Source organism: Salvelinus fontinalis, chromosome 3 (assembly GCF_029448725.1).
Source record: "Salvelinus fontinalis isolate EN_2023a chromosome 3, ASM2944872v1, whole genome shotgun sequence".
Taxonomy (NCBI): Eukaryota; Metazoa; Chordata; class Actinopteri; order Salmoniformes; family Salmonidae; genus Salvelinus; species Salvelinus fontinalis.
The window spans coordinates 78,063,903-78,080,739 of record NC_074667.1 but is presented as its reverse complement, the minus strand read 5'-3'; the positions used below and the strand labels follow the sequence as shown (position 1 = coordinate 78,080,739).

The window sequence follows — 16,837 nt, the reverse complement described above, 5'->3', positions numbered from 1 at the left end:
TGCCTCTAAGATGAGTCTCTCTGAGGAGGGAGAGCAGTGGGGCACTGCCTCTAAGATGAGTCTCTCTAATGAGAGAGAACAGTGGGGCACTGCCTCTAAGATGAGTCTCTCTAAGGAGAGAGAGCAGTGGGGCACTGCCTCTAAGATGAGTCTCTCTGAGGAGGGAGAGCAGTGGGGCACTGCCTCTAAGATGAGTCTCTCTAAGGAGAGAGAGCAGTGGGCCACTGCCTCTAAGATGAGTCTCTCTAATGAGAGAGAGCAGTGGGCCACTGCCTCTAAGATGAGTCTCTCTGGAGAACATGACACCAACTCAAAAGCTGAAAGGTGGGAGGAAAGGGATAGATAGAGAGAGAGTGTCTGTATGTGTGTGTGTTTGTCTGTGTTTGTGTCTGTGTGTGTATGTGTCTGTGTCTGTGTGTCCATGTGTGTGTTTGTGTGTCTGTCTGTCTGCGTCTCTGTGTGTGTGTCTCTGTGTGTGTGTGTTTGTATCTCTCTCTCTGTGTGTGTGTGTGTGTGTGTGTGTGTGTGTGTGTGTGTGTGTGTGTGTGTGTGTGTGTGTGTGTGTGTGTGTGTGTGTGTGTGCGTGCGCGCGTGCGTGCGTCCGTCCGTCCGTCCGCCCGTCCGTGTGTGTGAGTACATCTTCCAGTTACTGTATGTAGGGTAAGGTGTATAATCTTGTGTTTTGTCCACAGACACCAACAGAACAGACCAAAGTCAGAGATTCCTAGTGGTCAGTCTGCCCAGAGTCATCAACCAGACCTGCCCGCTATACTAAAAGTGAGATGTTTTACATTGGTCTCGATTACCCCAGTAAAGAAACGTGAAAAGTACAAATTAAATGATTTGTAATATGTGTACTATTACAATATGCTGAAATTACATTGGTATTCTTTTTGACCTGAATTCATGGATTTTTTTGTGTTCAGTCACTTGAAGAAAATTCCATCAGATTTGTGAAGAATGAGTTGAAGAATATCAACAGGATTCTAAGTTATGAGGGTTCAGATCACCCAGTATTCTTCGGGAGTCAGACAGAGGATAAAGATGTGGATAAGCCCGAGAGGATTGCCCGAGAGGGTGCTCTGGACATCACACTGTACATTTTGAGGAACATTAACCAGAAGGACCTCGCTGACAAACTGGAGAAAAGTAAATATCTCAAAATGTAGTTTAAGGCTCAATTTATGATATGTGAGCCAAACAAAGTGTGTTGGCTTAAAAATCCCATTAGTTTAGGTTAGGTGCTTATAATCAGATTGTACAATTACCTGTCAATTATATCTAAGTCTTATGCTAAATATATAATACATGTGCAAAACAATGTGCAAATATTGTGTGCAAACTTTCAGACTTTCATCTTGAGATCCTGGATACAGTAAATCAAAACTCTAGTAACACGTATGTTTTAGTTAAGTTTAGCTTTATTTTGCATACATGTACAAACAAACAAACAAACGACAACAACAAATCAATGAATTGTCAATGTTGGTGAAGCTACTCTGAGAATATAGTTTCACCAAGCTACCCAATGACAACACCGGAGCCAGTGTTGAGGCATTCAAATCATTTCAAATCCAAACAGTCCCCAAGCTTCATTCAAGATGACCAATTCATGAATAATTCTCAAGAAAGCAGCCAAAGAAGAATAAGCTGATACAAAATGGCAAAAAAATGTTTTTTAAATCAATTAAATATGAATAAATGTAAAAAGGATTACCGGGAGCGATCAGCCTCTGATCATCATTCCTCTGCATTGTTTTGGTTTTTTAGGTACACCTGCCATGAAGAGCCAACGTAAGCTAAAATCTCATCTGAAAAATAAGTTTGAATGTGTATTGGAGGGAATAGCTAAACAAGGAAACTCCAGACTTCTCAGTAAGATCTATACAGAGCTCTATATCACAGAGGGTAGAAGTGGAGGAGTCAATCATGAAAATGAGATGACACAGATTGAGGCAGCATCCAGGAGACCAGCAACACATGAGACACCAATAAAATGCAATGACATCTTTCAGCCCTTACCCGGACAAGACAAATCTATCAGAACTGTGCTGACAACGGGAGTTGCTGGCATTGGAAAAACAGTCTCTGTGCAGAAGTTCATTCTGGACTGGGCTGAAGGGAAAGCAAATCAGGAGCTTCAGTTCATATTTCCACTTTCTTTTCGGGAGATGAATTTGATGAAGGAGAGAAACCACAGCTTGATGGAACTTCTTCATCGCTTTGTTATGGAAACCAAAGAATCAGGAATCTCTAACTATGACAAGTACAACGTTTTATTTGTCCTTGATGGTCTGGATGAGTGTCGACTTCCTCTAGACTTCAAGAACAACAAGATCTGTTTTGATGTCACAGAGTCTACCTCAGTGGACGTGCTGCTGACAAATCTCATCAAGGGGAATCTGTTTCCCTCTGCTTTCCTCTGGATAACCTCCCGACCTGCAGCAGCCAATCAGATCCCTCCGGGGTGTGTTGACCAGGTGACAGAGGTACGAGGGTTCAATGATCCACAGAAGGAGGAGTACTTCAGGAAGAGAATCACTGATGAGAATTTGGTCAGCAGAATCATCTCACATATCAAGATATCAAGGAGCATCCACATTATGTGCCACATACCCGTCTTCTGTTGGATTTCTGCTACAGTTTTTGAGAACATAATGAAGACAGAAAAAAGAGTGATGCCCAAGACTCTGACTGAGATGTACATGTACTTCCTCATATTTCAGTCCAAACAGACAATGGTGAAGTTTGAAGGGAAAGAGCAGATTGATCAACACTGGGATAAAGAGAGCATTATGTCCCTGGGAAAACTGGCTTTCCAACAGTTGGAGAAAGGCAATCTGATTTTCTATGAGGAAGACCTGAAAGAATGTGGTATTGATGTCAAAGAGGCATCAGTGTACTCAGGACTGTGCACACAGATCTTCAGAGAGGAGTGTGGGCTGTACCAGGAGAAGGTATACTGCTTTGTTCATCTGAGCATTCAGGAGTTCATGGCTGCTGTGTATGTGTTCCTCTCAGTCATCAACAACAACGTGAATCTAATGGCCAAACCGCAATCAACCTCTGCCAAGCTGCGGACACTGTCTATTGACAACCGTCTAATCGACCTGGCAAGGAGTGCAGTGGATAAGGCTTTAGAGAGTGAGAGTGGACACCTGGACCTGTTCCTCCGCTTCCTTCTGGGCCTCTCACTGAAGTCCAATCAGACTCTCCTACGAGGCCTACTAACACAGACAAGTAGCAACTCACAGACCAATGAAATGATTGTCAAGTACATCAAGGCAAAGATGAGGGACAAGCCCACCTCAGAGAGATGCATCAATCTGTTCCACTGTCTGAATGAGTTGAATGACCATTCTTTAGTGGAGGAGATCCAAAGCTACCTGAGATCAGGAAGTCTCTCAGAAGCCAGCCTCTCATCTGCTCATTGGTCAGCTCTGGTCTTTGTGTTGCTGACTTCAGAAGAGAAGCTGGATGTGTTTGACCTGAAGAAATACTCCAGATCAGAGGAAGGTCTTGTTAGGCTGCTGCCAGTGGTCAAAGCCTCCAGAACAGTTCTGTAAGTACATGGATATTAAAAACGTAAACATCTGAAATAATATTTGTATTTACAAACATAATTACTGTTTTTATTCAAATAACATGGCACACATACAATTGTGAACATTTCCTATTTCTATTTTCCATTTAGGCTGAATGGATGTAACCTCACAGAGAGCTGCTGTGCTTCTCTGGCCTCGGCTCTCAGCTCAAACTCCTCCCAACTGAGAGAGCTGGACCTGAGTAACAATGACTTGCAGGATTCAGGAGTGAAGCTGCTGTCTGCTGGACTGGAGAGTCCACACTGTCAACTGGAGACACTGAGGTCAACATGTACTTATTATAGTTTCACGTGTTTATATCCTGTATGCTGATACACACTAAACACAAACGCTTCTGTGCCCCCCCCCCAAAAAAGGTTATTTGGCCTGTTGCCATAGTGATCCCTTTTTGGTTCTTTGTAGAACCTTTTATGAATGTTCTATAAAGAACCATGCTAATAAGGTTCTAATTGGAACCTATATGGTGCTATAAGGAACCCTTTCCTAATCACCCAAAAAAGGGTTCCCCTTTCTATGGTTCTTTATCAAACCTTTATGGAGAATGGTTCTATAGAGATAGATCCTATTGAAGAACCATACATATTTTTTTTATTCTGGCTATCCATATTATATACATGAAAAAAAAAAGTTGAATCAGGTTTGTTAGTTCTGTAACAGCAGGGAGTCCCTGAGGAGATCATTATGAACCACTGAGTTACTCGACCGTTCTCAATTGACAGAAGGACATACAGTGTATGACGCTATCCCAAGACACGGTCACAGGCCATAGTCATGTGATGGCCTAACACAACATATTAGATATACTGGGAAACACTCGAACTCACAGCTGCACAAAAAGAGCCATGTTTGCAAACCACGCCCCAAAATATCTGAATGTGCCACCACCCCTACATTTTAATTATCACTCAAAGAGGAAAGGACCCTTTTGTGAACCGCAAAGAACGATTAAAAGGTCTCACATGGAACCATCACATTTCCCAAAGAACCATTAGAGGTCTCAAAGAGTTCTGTGAGTCATTATGGTTCCACATAGAACCCTCATACTTCCCAAAGAACCCTTTGGAACCCTCTTTTCTTAGTGTGTACCAGCCTAATATATTTGGCCATGAGAACTGAGTATTCACTGCACTGTATATTGGTAAAAAAAAAAAAAAAGACTGCTTCCTTGTCATGTTCGTTATAGGAAGAGATGTATTAACTCAAATCAATGTACAATAAACCACTCATTCTCTTTTGTAAAAAAAAAAAAAAAATTCATTGCAGTTGTTTATCTGGCAAAAAGAATGAAAAGAGAGCTGCCCACTTTAGATTTTATCATTCCGTATATAAAATCATTTTGGTGTGTAATGTGGAAATTCTACGTGTAGAAATGATGATCAACTCTCTGCAGGCTGTCGGGCTGCCTGGTCACAAAGGAAGGCTGTGCTTCTCTGGCCTCAGCTCTGAAGTCAAACCCCTCCCATCTAAGAGAGCTGGACCTAAGCTACAATCACCCAGAAGACTCAGCTCTGAAGCTGTTCTCTGCAGGACTGGAGAAACTAAAGTATTTTGAGTGTTTGTATCTATCAGTATTGTCTGCATGCATGTGAGCGTGTTCAAGCGTGTCTGTATGGATATTGTGAGTTCCTGTGTGTCTGTATGGATATTGTGAGTTCCTGTGTGTCTGTATGGATATTAGTGTGTTTCTGCCTGTCTGTATGCATATGAGTGAGTTCCTGCGTGTCTGTATGGATATTGTGAGTTCCTGTGTGTCTGTATGGATATTAGTGTGTTTCTGCCTGTCTGTATGCATATGAGTGAGTTCCTGCGTGTCTGTATGGATATTAGTGTGTTTCTGCCTGTCTGTATGCATATGAGTGTATTCCTGTGTGTCTGTATGGATATTAGTGTGTTTCTGCCTGTCTGTATGCATATGAGTGTATTCCTGTGTGTCTGTATGGATATTAGTGTGTTTCTGCCTGTCTGTATGCATATGAGTGAGTTCCTGTGTGTCTGTATGCATATGAGTGAGTTCCTGTGTGTCTGTATGCATATGAGTGTATTCCTGTGTGTCTGTATGGATATTAGTGTGCTTCTGCCTGTCTGTATGCATATGAGTGAGTTCCTGTGTGTCTGTATGCAAATGAGTGAGTTCCTGTGTGTCTGTATGGATATTAGTGTGCTTCTGCCTGTCTGTATGCATATGAGTGAGTTCCTGCGTGTCTGTATGGATATTAGTGTGCTTCTGCCTGTCTGTATGCATATGAGTGAGTTCCTGTGTGTCTGTATGCATATGAGTGAGTTCCTGTGTGTCTGTATGGATATTAGTGTGTTTCTGCCTGTCTGTATGCATATGAGTGAGTTCCTGTGTGTCTGTATGCATATGAGTGTATTCCTGTGTGTCTGTATGGATATTAGTGTGTTTCTGCCTGTCTATGCATATGAGTGAGTTCCTGTGTGTCTGTATGCATATGAGTGAGTTCCTGTGTGTCTGTATGCATATGAGTGTATTCCTGTGTGTCTGTATGGATATTAGTGTGTTTCTGCCTGTCTATGCATATGAGTGAGTTCCTGTGTGTCTGTATGCATATGAGTGAGTTCCTGTGTGTCTGTATGCATATGAGTGTATTCCTGTGTGTCTGTATGGATATTAGTGTGTTTCTGCCTGTCTGTATGCATATGAGTGAGTTCCTGTGTGTCTGTATGCATATGAGTGAGTTCCTGTGTGTCTGTATGCATATGAGTGAGTTCCTGCGTGTCTGTATGCATATCAAATCAAATCAGATTTTATTGGTCACATACACATGGTTAGCAGATGTTAATGCGAGTGTAGCGAAATGCTTGTGCTTCTAGTTCCGACAATGCAGTAATATCTAACATGTAATCTAACAATTCCACAACAACTACCTAATACACACAACTCTAAAGGGGTGAATGAGAATATGTACATATAAGTATATGGATGAGCAACGGCCAAGCAGCATAGGCAAGATGCAGTAGATGGTATAAAATACAGTATATACATGTGATATGAGTAATGGAAGATATGTAAACATTATTAAAGTGGCATTATTTAAAGTGCCATTGTTTAAAGTGACTAGTGATCCATTTATTAAAGTGGCCAGTGATTGGGTCTCAATGTAGGCAGCAGCCTCTCTGAGTTAGTGATTGCTGTTTAGCAGTCTGATGGCCTTGAGATAGAAGCTGTTTTTCATTCTTTCGGTCCCAGCTTTGATGCACCTGTACTGACCTCGCCTTCTGGATGATAGCGGTGTGAACAGGCAGTGGCTCGGGTGGTTGTTGTCCTGTTACTGTCTGTGTTGGTGCACCATTTCAGTTTGTCTGTGATGTGTGCCTGCGTGTCTGCATGCATGTGAGTGTGTGCCTGCATGCATGTGAGTGCGTGTCTGCATGCATGTGAGTGTGTGCGTGCCTGCGTGCATGTGAGTGCGTGCCTGCGTGCATGTGAGTGTGTGCCTGCATGTCTGGAGGCTTGAGAGAAAGATTTTAAATGAAAAGATAGGACATCTGTACATCTGTTTGTCTTACAGTATATATGGCTAATTAAGCAGGCCATATGTAGCGCAGCACTTGCAGACTAGCACAGGAAAGCAGCGCCACAGATCAAAGGAGGAACTAGTGATCCAACCTGAGTTAGTAGGCAGCCTATCAGATCAAAGGAGGAACTAGTGATCCAACCTGAGTTAGTAGGCAGCCTATCAGATGGAAGGAGGAACTAGTGATCAAACCTGAGTTAGTAAGCAGCCTATCAGATGGAAGGAGACACTAGTGATCAAACCTGAGTTAGTAGGCAGCCTATCAGATGGAAGGAGACACTAGTGATCAAACCTGAGTTTGTAGGCAGCCTATCAGATGTAGAGTGGGCGCGGCTCGCCTTGTTCCTCCCGACAGTTAAACAAACAGTGAGATTTTTCAATTTTTTTCATGAAAGTAACTCAAAGTAATATAAATATAACATGTTACTTTCCAGTAATATTGTGTGTAATATTGTTAGATGTAACGAGTAACTAATCCCAACACTTCATGTGTGTAAGTCTGATATATATGAATCATTATTAATCCTTTTTTAATTTTTTTACAGTTTGGACAATGGGGAAGCGCGCTGGTTACAACCAGGGCTTAAAAAATGTAAGTGATGAATGCTTAAGGTAAAAATGTATTGAGCTGAAACAGGGCTGTGGAGGCTCTGATGCAAAGTTCTGATTCAAGTTCCATATAGTGACCTGCGTTTCTTCCTAGACTCTAGGGCAGGGCTAGGCAACCCTGTTCCGAGGCTGGGTTTCTTCCTAGACTCTAGGGCAGGGCTAATCAACCCTGTTCCTAGGCTGCGTTTCTTCGCAGACTTTAGGGCAGGACTAGGCAACCCTGTTCCGAGGCTGGGTTTCTTCCTAGACTCTAGGGCAGGGCTAGGCAACCCTGTTCCGAGGCTGGGTTTCAAACTCATTAAAGACACACCCTCGTCCACTTACCCTCGCCTTAAACCCTTGGGGGAATCCCCGCGGCCATATTTGTCATCGTTCCAAATGATTAGCCAAGCAAGAGAAGTTTGCAACGTAAGTCCCTCTGCCTTCCTTTTTAATGGAGTTTGCGAGTGCACAATTCTGTTCACTTCAGGGCCTGAAACACACCATAATTCAATTCGCGGTGATTGTACATCCGCTAAGAAAAGTTCCCCAAAACGTAAAACCTCAACGTCAATATGGAGTCAACATACAAGTGTAAGTAAAAACAAATTTAAATAAGTTAGAAATTGTGCTACTAATACACAAGTACGTTTCGTAAAAGTAATGATGGGTTTTTTTTGGTTAGCATTTGGAAATTCTTCAGAAGTTCCAGCTAGGCAGGCAAACGTTAGTTAGCTAATTAATTTGCAAGCTATCATACAGTAGGCGTATATTAATAATTATACAGTTCATATAAGTAGACATGCAATTATAATTGACTGTAGGGTATATAAAGCACCCACAAGCTACCGGTGGCAGAAAAAACAATAATCGCTGGATGAACAAGTGATGAATTTCCGGGCAAGGGCGGTTCCATTTTAAATTAATTCCTTCCTTCCTCGCCCCTTGCCCTGCAAGTGTACACTCGTCAGACGTCATGATGCGTCATCAAAAGTGTCCACTTCATTTGAGGGCTGAGGGGAGAGGGTGTGTCTGTTAAGTGTTTGGAATTCAGCCCTGGAGTGACGCAAGTTTGCAGGATTTTGTTCCTACTAGGCACCACACCGGTACCTGTACAGAGTAAATGTGGAGGCTATATACAGATGGTACCGGTACCGAGTCAAGGTGGAGGCTATATACAGGGGGTACCGGTACCGAGTCAATATGGAGGCTATATACAGGGGGTACAGGTACCGAGTCAATGTGGAGGCTATATACAGGTGGTACTGGTACCGAGTCAATGTGGAGGCTATATACAGGGGGTACAGGTACCGAGTCAATGTGGAGGCTATATACAGAGGTTACTGGTACCAAGTCAATGTGGAGGCTATATACAGGGGTTACTGGTACGAGTCAATGTGGAGGCTATATACAGGGTGTTACGGTACCGAGTCAATGTCGAGGCTATATACAGGGTGTAACAGGGCTATATACAGGGGTAGAAGCTGTTACGGAGCCTCTTGGTGCTAGACTTGGCGCTCCAGTACCACTTGCCGTGCGGTAGCAGAGAGAACAGTCTATGACTAGGGTGACTGGAGTCTTTGACAATTTTTTGGGGCCTTTCTCTGACACCGCCTGGTCCAGGTCTGTTAAATCAAAAACATGAAGTGCCTATGGCACTCCAGGACCAGGGTTACCTATCCCTGCTCTAGTGACCCAGGGCCAGCGCCAGAACAAATCAGTTGCACGGGCCTCTGATTTCCATTGGCCTGGCACGTTATTTTCACGGTACCTCCTATGTGTGTCTTTTAATAGTAAAAGACCATAGGCAACTGGTGAGTTTCAATGTTGGGGATTCTAAGTGACCATTCTTTAATTCTCAATTTCAGCCAAAGAACAAATACGTGTTAAATACAGAGTTTGGTCTACAGTTAGATATCAACCAAATAAAAATAAGTACAAAAAGTAACACAATAACTTAACAATAAAAAGGCTATATACAGGAGTGTACCGGTACCGAGTCAGTGTGTGGGGGTACAGGTTAGTTGAGGTAATTTGTACATGTATATAGGGGTGAAGTGACTATGCATAGATAAACAACCAATATTGTTTATGGTGTGATATGAAGCTGGAGACCAGTGAATTATGTTAGCTGACTAGATTAGACAATTATAACTTATAATATATTTTGTTGGTTTCACCCTCAGATGCCTGTGAACTCAAACTGGACCCAAACACAGCAGGCAGACAGCTCATTCTGTCTGAGGACAACAGAAAAGTGACATCGGTGGAGAGATTTAAGGACCGGCCACAGGTGCTGTGTAGAGAGGGTCTGACTGGGCGTTGTTACTGGGAGGTAGAGTGGAGTGGGGAAAAAACTCGTTTGGCAGTGACCTATAAAAGAAAAAGCTGTTTTGTTTCCAATCTACTTGGAAGCAATGACATATCTTGGGGTCTGGGATGCTATAGTGATGGTTATACTGCCTGGCACAATGGTAATCACACTACCATACTGGCCCCTTACTCCAATAGAGTTGGAGTGTATCTGGACTATCAGGCTGGTTCTCTTGCCTTCTATAGCATCTCCTCTGACACACTGACCCACCTGCACACATTCCACACTACATTCAAAGAGCCCCTCTATCCAGGGTTTTTGGTTGAGGAGTCAGTGTCCCTTTGCCGAGTGATTTTTAGCTCGAGCTGCTAGACCTTATTGTTAGAAGCCTGGTCTCTAAAATCGACTTTCTTAGCAACTGGACCTTCCAGGTAAATCTGGCTATTCAAATCCATCTTCCTTCTTCTTTGGTACAAAATACAGTTTCCCATCAATAGAAGAAAATGTTATGTAGCATATTATGTATTCAAGTAGGCCTACAGATATTATACAATTAAAAATAATTAAACATGAAGAAGGAAGTTAAGCGATGTTGCCATAGACCTAATGTATTGACCTTCAGGTTATTGGTTAGGTTAGATAATAGTAGCCTATAGACCTAATAGATAGGCCTACGAATATTGAAACAGCTCAGACAGTGTCTAATGGTTTAATACTAGGTAGGTCTATCGATTGAGCATACATGAAAGTGATGTCAATATATAGCCTAATAATCTAGCTATTATATAATTCAGTTATTTTGCTTAGCTTGTTTTTAACATTGCAAACTTTTTAAGCTATTTATATTCAACTATTAAGTTTTTGGTGGTCACAGAGAGACATATAAACATCTTCATTCTATGTTTAGCGTAGATGTTCTGTGTGTAAAGTGAAGCGAGAGGGCAAACGGTGATCTAACGACGAATTTAGCTGTTCTACGAGTTGTCTGAGGCAGGCGTTAGATTACGAGCAATTTCAAGTGCAATGTTAATAAAGACGGTTTTGGGAAACGCTCGGTAATGTAAATATGGTTTTACGAACGTTCTAACGATGAATTTAGCCTTAAGATGCTTTTGGGAAACCGGGCCCTAATTGAAAAAACGTGTATGTTTCTACGGTATATTACTATAAACACTTATGTTCCTAGTCAGTTTGAATGCCTATCACTAAACCCAATTTACGGGGGTAGGGGTATACCGCCACCCTCTGGTCACTCCAGGGAATTTCAGGGTATTGGTAAATTACCTGAGCCTCGTTTCCCACTTGCGATGTAGCCTAATTTAAAACAATACGATGATCGTACGCTACCAGCTTTCACTAAGTGTATCGTTAGACAACCTGGTCTCAGTGTATTTCGTATTATTCTCTAGAGCAATTCAATACACTCCATTTAGTATTATTTTTTATTTAACCTTTATCTAACTAGGCAAGTCAGTTAAGAGCAAATGCTTACTTACAATGATAGCCTACCCCAGCTAAACCCTAACCTGGATGACGCTGGGCCCTATGGGACTCCCAATCACAGCCTGTTGTGATACTGCCTGGAATCAAACCAGGGTCTGTAGTGACACCTCTAGCACCGAGATGCAGTGCCTTAGACTGCTGCGCCACTCGGGAGCCCAAAATGATATGTTATGTTTTGTATGGTATGTATTAGTCCTAACTTGTGGATTTCCATCATTCATGTCGTATGATATGTCATGATTTTGTAAAACGTATGATATGTTACGAATTTGTGCAACATATATGTTACGAATTTGTCAAATGTATGATATGCTACGAATTTGTAAAATGTATGATATGTTGCAAATTGGTAAAATGATTTTATTTGTTTATTTCCTGTGTTACGTCTAGTCTATGAGACCAGGCTGCGTTAGACTGTAGATATTGATAGGATCGAAAAGAAAAGCAGCGCTGCTCAAGGATCAGCTTTCTCCATTAAAATCTTACCTTAACATTACAAATTATACAACAATACTGACCACAGATAAGTTCCTAGTGAGATATTACCTATGGCTGCAAATATTGAAGGTGCTTATTATGCTTACCCAATAATAGAGCTAATACATCACAGATTGGGCACATGTTGTCACACATCATGAAACATATTGCGGCAAAAATGACAGACAGTCGCCCAGTGTTAAAAATATAACTTGATATGATTTCAAGGCTCAATTATCCTATTTACATTTTAATGCAGGCATCTCGGTTTTAATTTGAAGCATTGTGTTATCTTTCACTTGTTTGCAGTGGCAACGCGTCATTCACCTGTTTAGCTTTAAAAAATAAAAACGTTTGTTGTTGTTGCCTGTTTTGCATGTTATTTTGGCATTAATGCGTGTCACATATCCGTTTGCAAACAATGTAAAATAAATAAAATAATTGAGTTAATGAAGACGCATACAAACATGTCTCTTTTTTGCTTTCTTGAGTACTGCAGCTCCAAAATGCAGGTGTTTCAGCCTAGCTCAGTGCTTTCTGTGGTGGTGGGGCAGTTAGTGGAAAATACGGAGCGTAAGGGTTGGTAATGTTCTCTAGTTGAGCCGTGATTGGCTCAGTATTCTGTCACTCATGGGGACACTACGTCACCACAAAATCTACGGGTAGGGCTCGAAAATTCAAGCCCCTTGGGGTGCTGCCATAGAGTTACATTAGAAGTGCCCATCCAAGACGGCTCAAGGTCATTGGACACAGATAAAATGACGTCAAATCACATTATATCTACAGTAGCTTTGATTGGACTGATCATCATACTTTCAAAATATTAGCTAGCAGTCATCATCATGAATCAAGTCGACAATCTACTGGCAAATCCTTTTCAAGCCTTGTCATATGAAGATAAATTATGAAGAGAATTTATAGATAAAACTTATCGGTGCTCATCGGCCATTGGACATAAACATTACATGACAAGTTAGAAATCGACTACGAGTGGTTTGGAAGGAATCCGTGGCTAAATGCAAGCCTTGCAAAGCAATCAGTAGCCTGCTATTCAGTGGTGGGTTTGTGGTCCAAGTCTGGGTTTAACGGTCTCTTTTCCAAGTTTAAAGGGATAAACATTCAACATTTCCCATGCTGTCAATCCAGCATGACTTCTGGAACGTCTGGAAACTCGGAACTGGGAAATCTCCGACTTCAGTGAGTTCAAGACAACTGGGAACTCTGGGAAAAAAACGGTCATCCGTTTTTTCCCAGACCATTTTTTTCCCAGAGTTCCCAGTTGTCTTGAACTCACTGAAGTCAGAGATTTCCCAGTTTCCCACTCGGAATTCCAAGTCAGGAACTTTGGTCTTTTTCTAGAGCTCCAACCTGAAGATCACTGACGTCATGATTCAACCTTGTTTTTTTTCCAACTTCCCAGTTGTCTTGAAAGCAACATCAATCCAGAGAATGCCTGATTTTGATGAAAAAAATGTATGACAAAATTTGCCTACGAAGGACTGCCGTACAACCTGTTGAAGTGAGGACAGCACAACAAGGTGCGTCCAAAAATGTCTTGTATCCTGCTGGATAAATGATGTAATATGGCAGGGAGATATGGATACAGTACTGTTGCTAAGAAAGTAATACTAAGTGTATGTTGTGTAGTAAGCTGTTAGTAGCCCATGTGCTTCACCCTAATAATTTGGTCCATTTCCCCCTCATAATTTAGCCCACTGTTCTGACTTGGTGGTGCACATGTAGCCTATAGCCTGTTTTAGAGAAACGTAATCATCTGATATTGTAAGAGCTTTCATTGTCAACTTATTTACCCCCTTTTTCTATCCTACAGTTCTGACTTAGTGTACTGGAACAATACTGTAAGAACGGCCCATGTTTTGAATTCTGTCGCTGTACATTTCAAAAGTCCTGAACAAATAGTTATTGACTATGTCCGTCCTAGCTCATTCATTAATGTCTTGAACCGAAATTACGGTTTGCCTCTTATCCTCTCATCTTCCCCTTATGCCATAGTTTGTACATCTCAATTGTCAGTAGAAACCACATTTGTTTAAGCAAGTCAGCCATATCAGCTATGTTTTTTTTATCAGCTGAGGCATTAGGCTGCCAGACAAGACTCCGCTGATAGCCAGGTGTAGCAGTGGTAAGGTGTTGGGACTGCTGTTGTAGGCCCGGACAGTTTGTGCGCACCGTTTGTCACTGTTATAGTATAATTCATGTATTGTTTAGTGTTGTGTTGTGTAATGGCTTTGCTGGCATGCATCTAAAAAAAAAAAATTGCTTGCCCCACCAAGATTTACACAGTGGTGTAAAGTCCTTAAGCAAATATACTTCAAAGTACTACTTAAGTCGTTTTTTTGGGGTATCTGTACTTTACTATTTATATTTTTGCTAACTTTTGCTTTTACTTCACTACATTCATAAAGAAAATAATGTACTTTTTACTCCATACATTTTCCCTGACACCCAAATGTACTCGTTACATTTTGACAGGAAAATTGTCAAATTTACACACTTATCAAGAGAACATCCCTGGTCATCTCTACTGCCTCTGATCTGGTGGACTCACTAAACACAAATGCTTCATTTGTAAATTATGTCTGAGTGTTGGAGTGTGCCCTTGGCTATACGTCAATAATAAAAAAAAAACAGGAGAATTATGCCGTCTAGTTTGCTTAATATAAGGAATTTGAAATGGTTTATTACTTTTTACTTTTACTTTTGATACTTAAGTACATTTAAAACCAAATAATTTTAGACTTTTACTCAAGTAGTATTTTACTGGGTAACTTTAACTTGAGTGATTTTCTCTTAAGGTTTCTTTACTTTTACTCAGGTATGACAATTGATTACTTTTTCCACCACTGGATTTACATGCTAAAATCGCCACTACTTGTTTGTAATAATTGCAAATGTTTTATCAACTTTGTATGTGTAGTCAACATACACTTCTGAAGTTATCGGTGGTCACAGTCAGACAGAACAGGCCAGGCATAAACATCTTGATTCTATGTTTAGCGGAGATCTTCTGTGGAAAACGTGACGTGGAATGGCAAGAAAAAAGTATCCAAGATGCACTTCGGCTGCTCTGAGGTAGTCTGGATCACTTGTAGATGTGGAAAGGTTTTTAACGAGACAAAAAAAGGGCTCTGGGAAACAGCTTGGCTACTAAAGATTCATCATTAGATGGTTCTAATGATGATCTTAATTAACGCTACTAAGGCTCTGAGAATGGAGGCCCTGTTTACATGTATTTTTTATCATTGTATTTTTGTATTTCTCATGCTTCTGTCTCTGATTGTTATAATTGTGCCACTAATTCCTTATAATGTATGTTGCAGAAGAAAAGTCTGTCTCAATTGGACTTCCCCGTTTAAAAAAACAGTTCAATAAATAGTCTCTTTTATAGGAACACCTGATTCCACCTGAATCAAGCTTCTGTTCAAAAAGCTATGTGACATGAGATATGTTTCTATGGAAACATGATAATTAGGCCTGGGAATTGGCACGATTTCCTCACGATTCAATGTTATCACAATACTTACCTCACAATTCAATGTTATCACAATACTTAGGTCACAATTCAACGTTATCACAATACTTAGGTCACAATTCAACGTTATCACAATACGTAGGTCACAATTCAATGTTATCACAATACTTCGGTCACAATTTAATGTTATCACAATACTTAGGTCACAATTCAATGCATATTGCGATTACATCCTGTATGTATCACGATTTGATACTGAGATTTTATGTTCCAAACATATTGCTCATGATATGTCTGCTGCAGAGAGACGAGAGAGAGCCATGAGAAAACGACTTATGATCAGTCATGGCAATAGAAGCGCGGAAACAATGTCCGCTAATTATTTTAAAATAATAATACCAGAGGTTTGGTGCATGTACAGGGCTAGCTAACATTACTGAGAATCAATTTAAGAATCAATACCTGGGATCAGAGAATTGATTCAAAATCGTGAACTGATTTTAATGAAAGATGTGTCAATTAATTCCTCTAGGTCTACGCTGTATAAGAATATGGCTTTTCAATAAATCCTACCGACCCATGTGCCCCATTGTTCAGCCTCTAGCCCTGTTTAGACTTGGTTCTAACATGCAAGCTTTGTCCTGATCTTGTCCACACTCCGATTGTGCCCATTAGTGTAGACGTTTAAAAGACGCATTGTAATCTGATCTTATAAATGTAAACAGACAAGATCAAGACAAAATCACATTACTGTGTCAATGGAACTCAGATGTAATGGTTAAATGAAACATTATAAGATTAAAGTATTGTATATAAACAGTTGATGTCGGAAGTTTACATACAGTTAGTTTGGAGTCATTAAAACTCGTTTTTCAACCACTCCACAAATTTGTTAACAGACTATAGTTTTGGCAAGTCGGTTAGGACATCTACTTTGTGCATGACACAAGTCATTTTTCCAACAATTGTTTACAGACAGATTAGTTCACTTATAACTCACTGTATCGCAATTCTAGTGGGTCAGAGGTTTACATACACTAAGTTAACTGTGCCTTTAAACAGCTTGGAAAATTCCAGAAAATGATGTCATGGCTTTAGAAGCTTCTGTTAGGCTAATTGACATAATTTGAGTCAATTGGAGGTGTACCTGTGGATGTATTTCAAGGCCTACCTTCAAACTCAGTGCCTCTTTGCTTGACATCATGGGAAAATCAAAAGAAATCAGCCAAGACCTCCACAAGTCTGGTTCATCCTTGGGACCAATTTCCAAACACCTGAAGGTACCATATTCATCTGTACAAACAACAGTACGCAAGTATAA

The 16,837-nt window shown here is 40.9% G+C and overlaps 1 protein-coding gene across 1 annotated transcript; it reads left to right on the top strand.

Moving 5' to 3' along the window:
* Positions 1 to 681: 681 nt before the first annotated feature.
* On the top strand, positions 682 to 12,477 carry LOC129851596 (NLR family CARD domain-containing protein 3-like; the record flags this gene model as incomplete). Its single annotated transcript, XM_055918206.1, has 7 exons — positions 682 to 777; positions 927 to 1,149; positions 1,771 to 3,562; positions 3,695 to 3,868; positions 4,996 to 5,148; positions 7,687 to 7,733; positions 9,916 to 12,477. Coding segments are annotated over 7 exons (2,985 nt in total), but the record flags the coding sequence as incomplete, so codon positions are not given.
* Between the last annotated feature and the right edge of the window lie 4,360 nt (positions 12,478 to 16,837).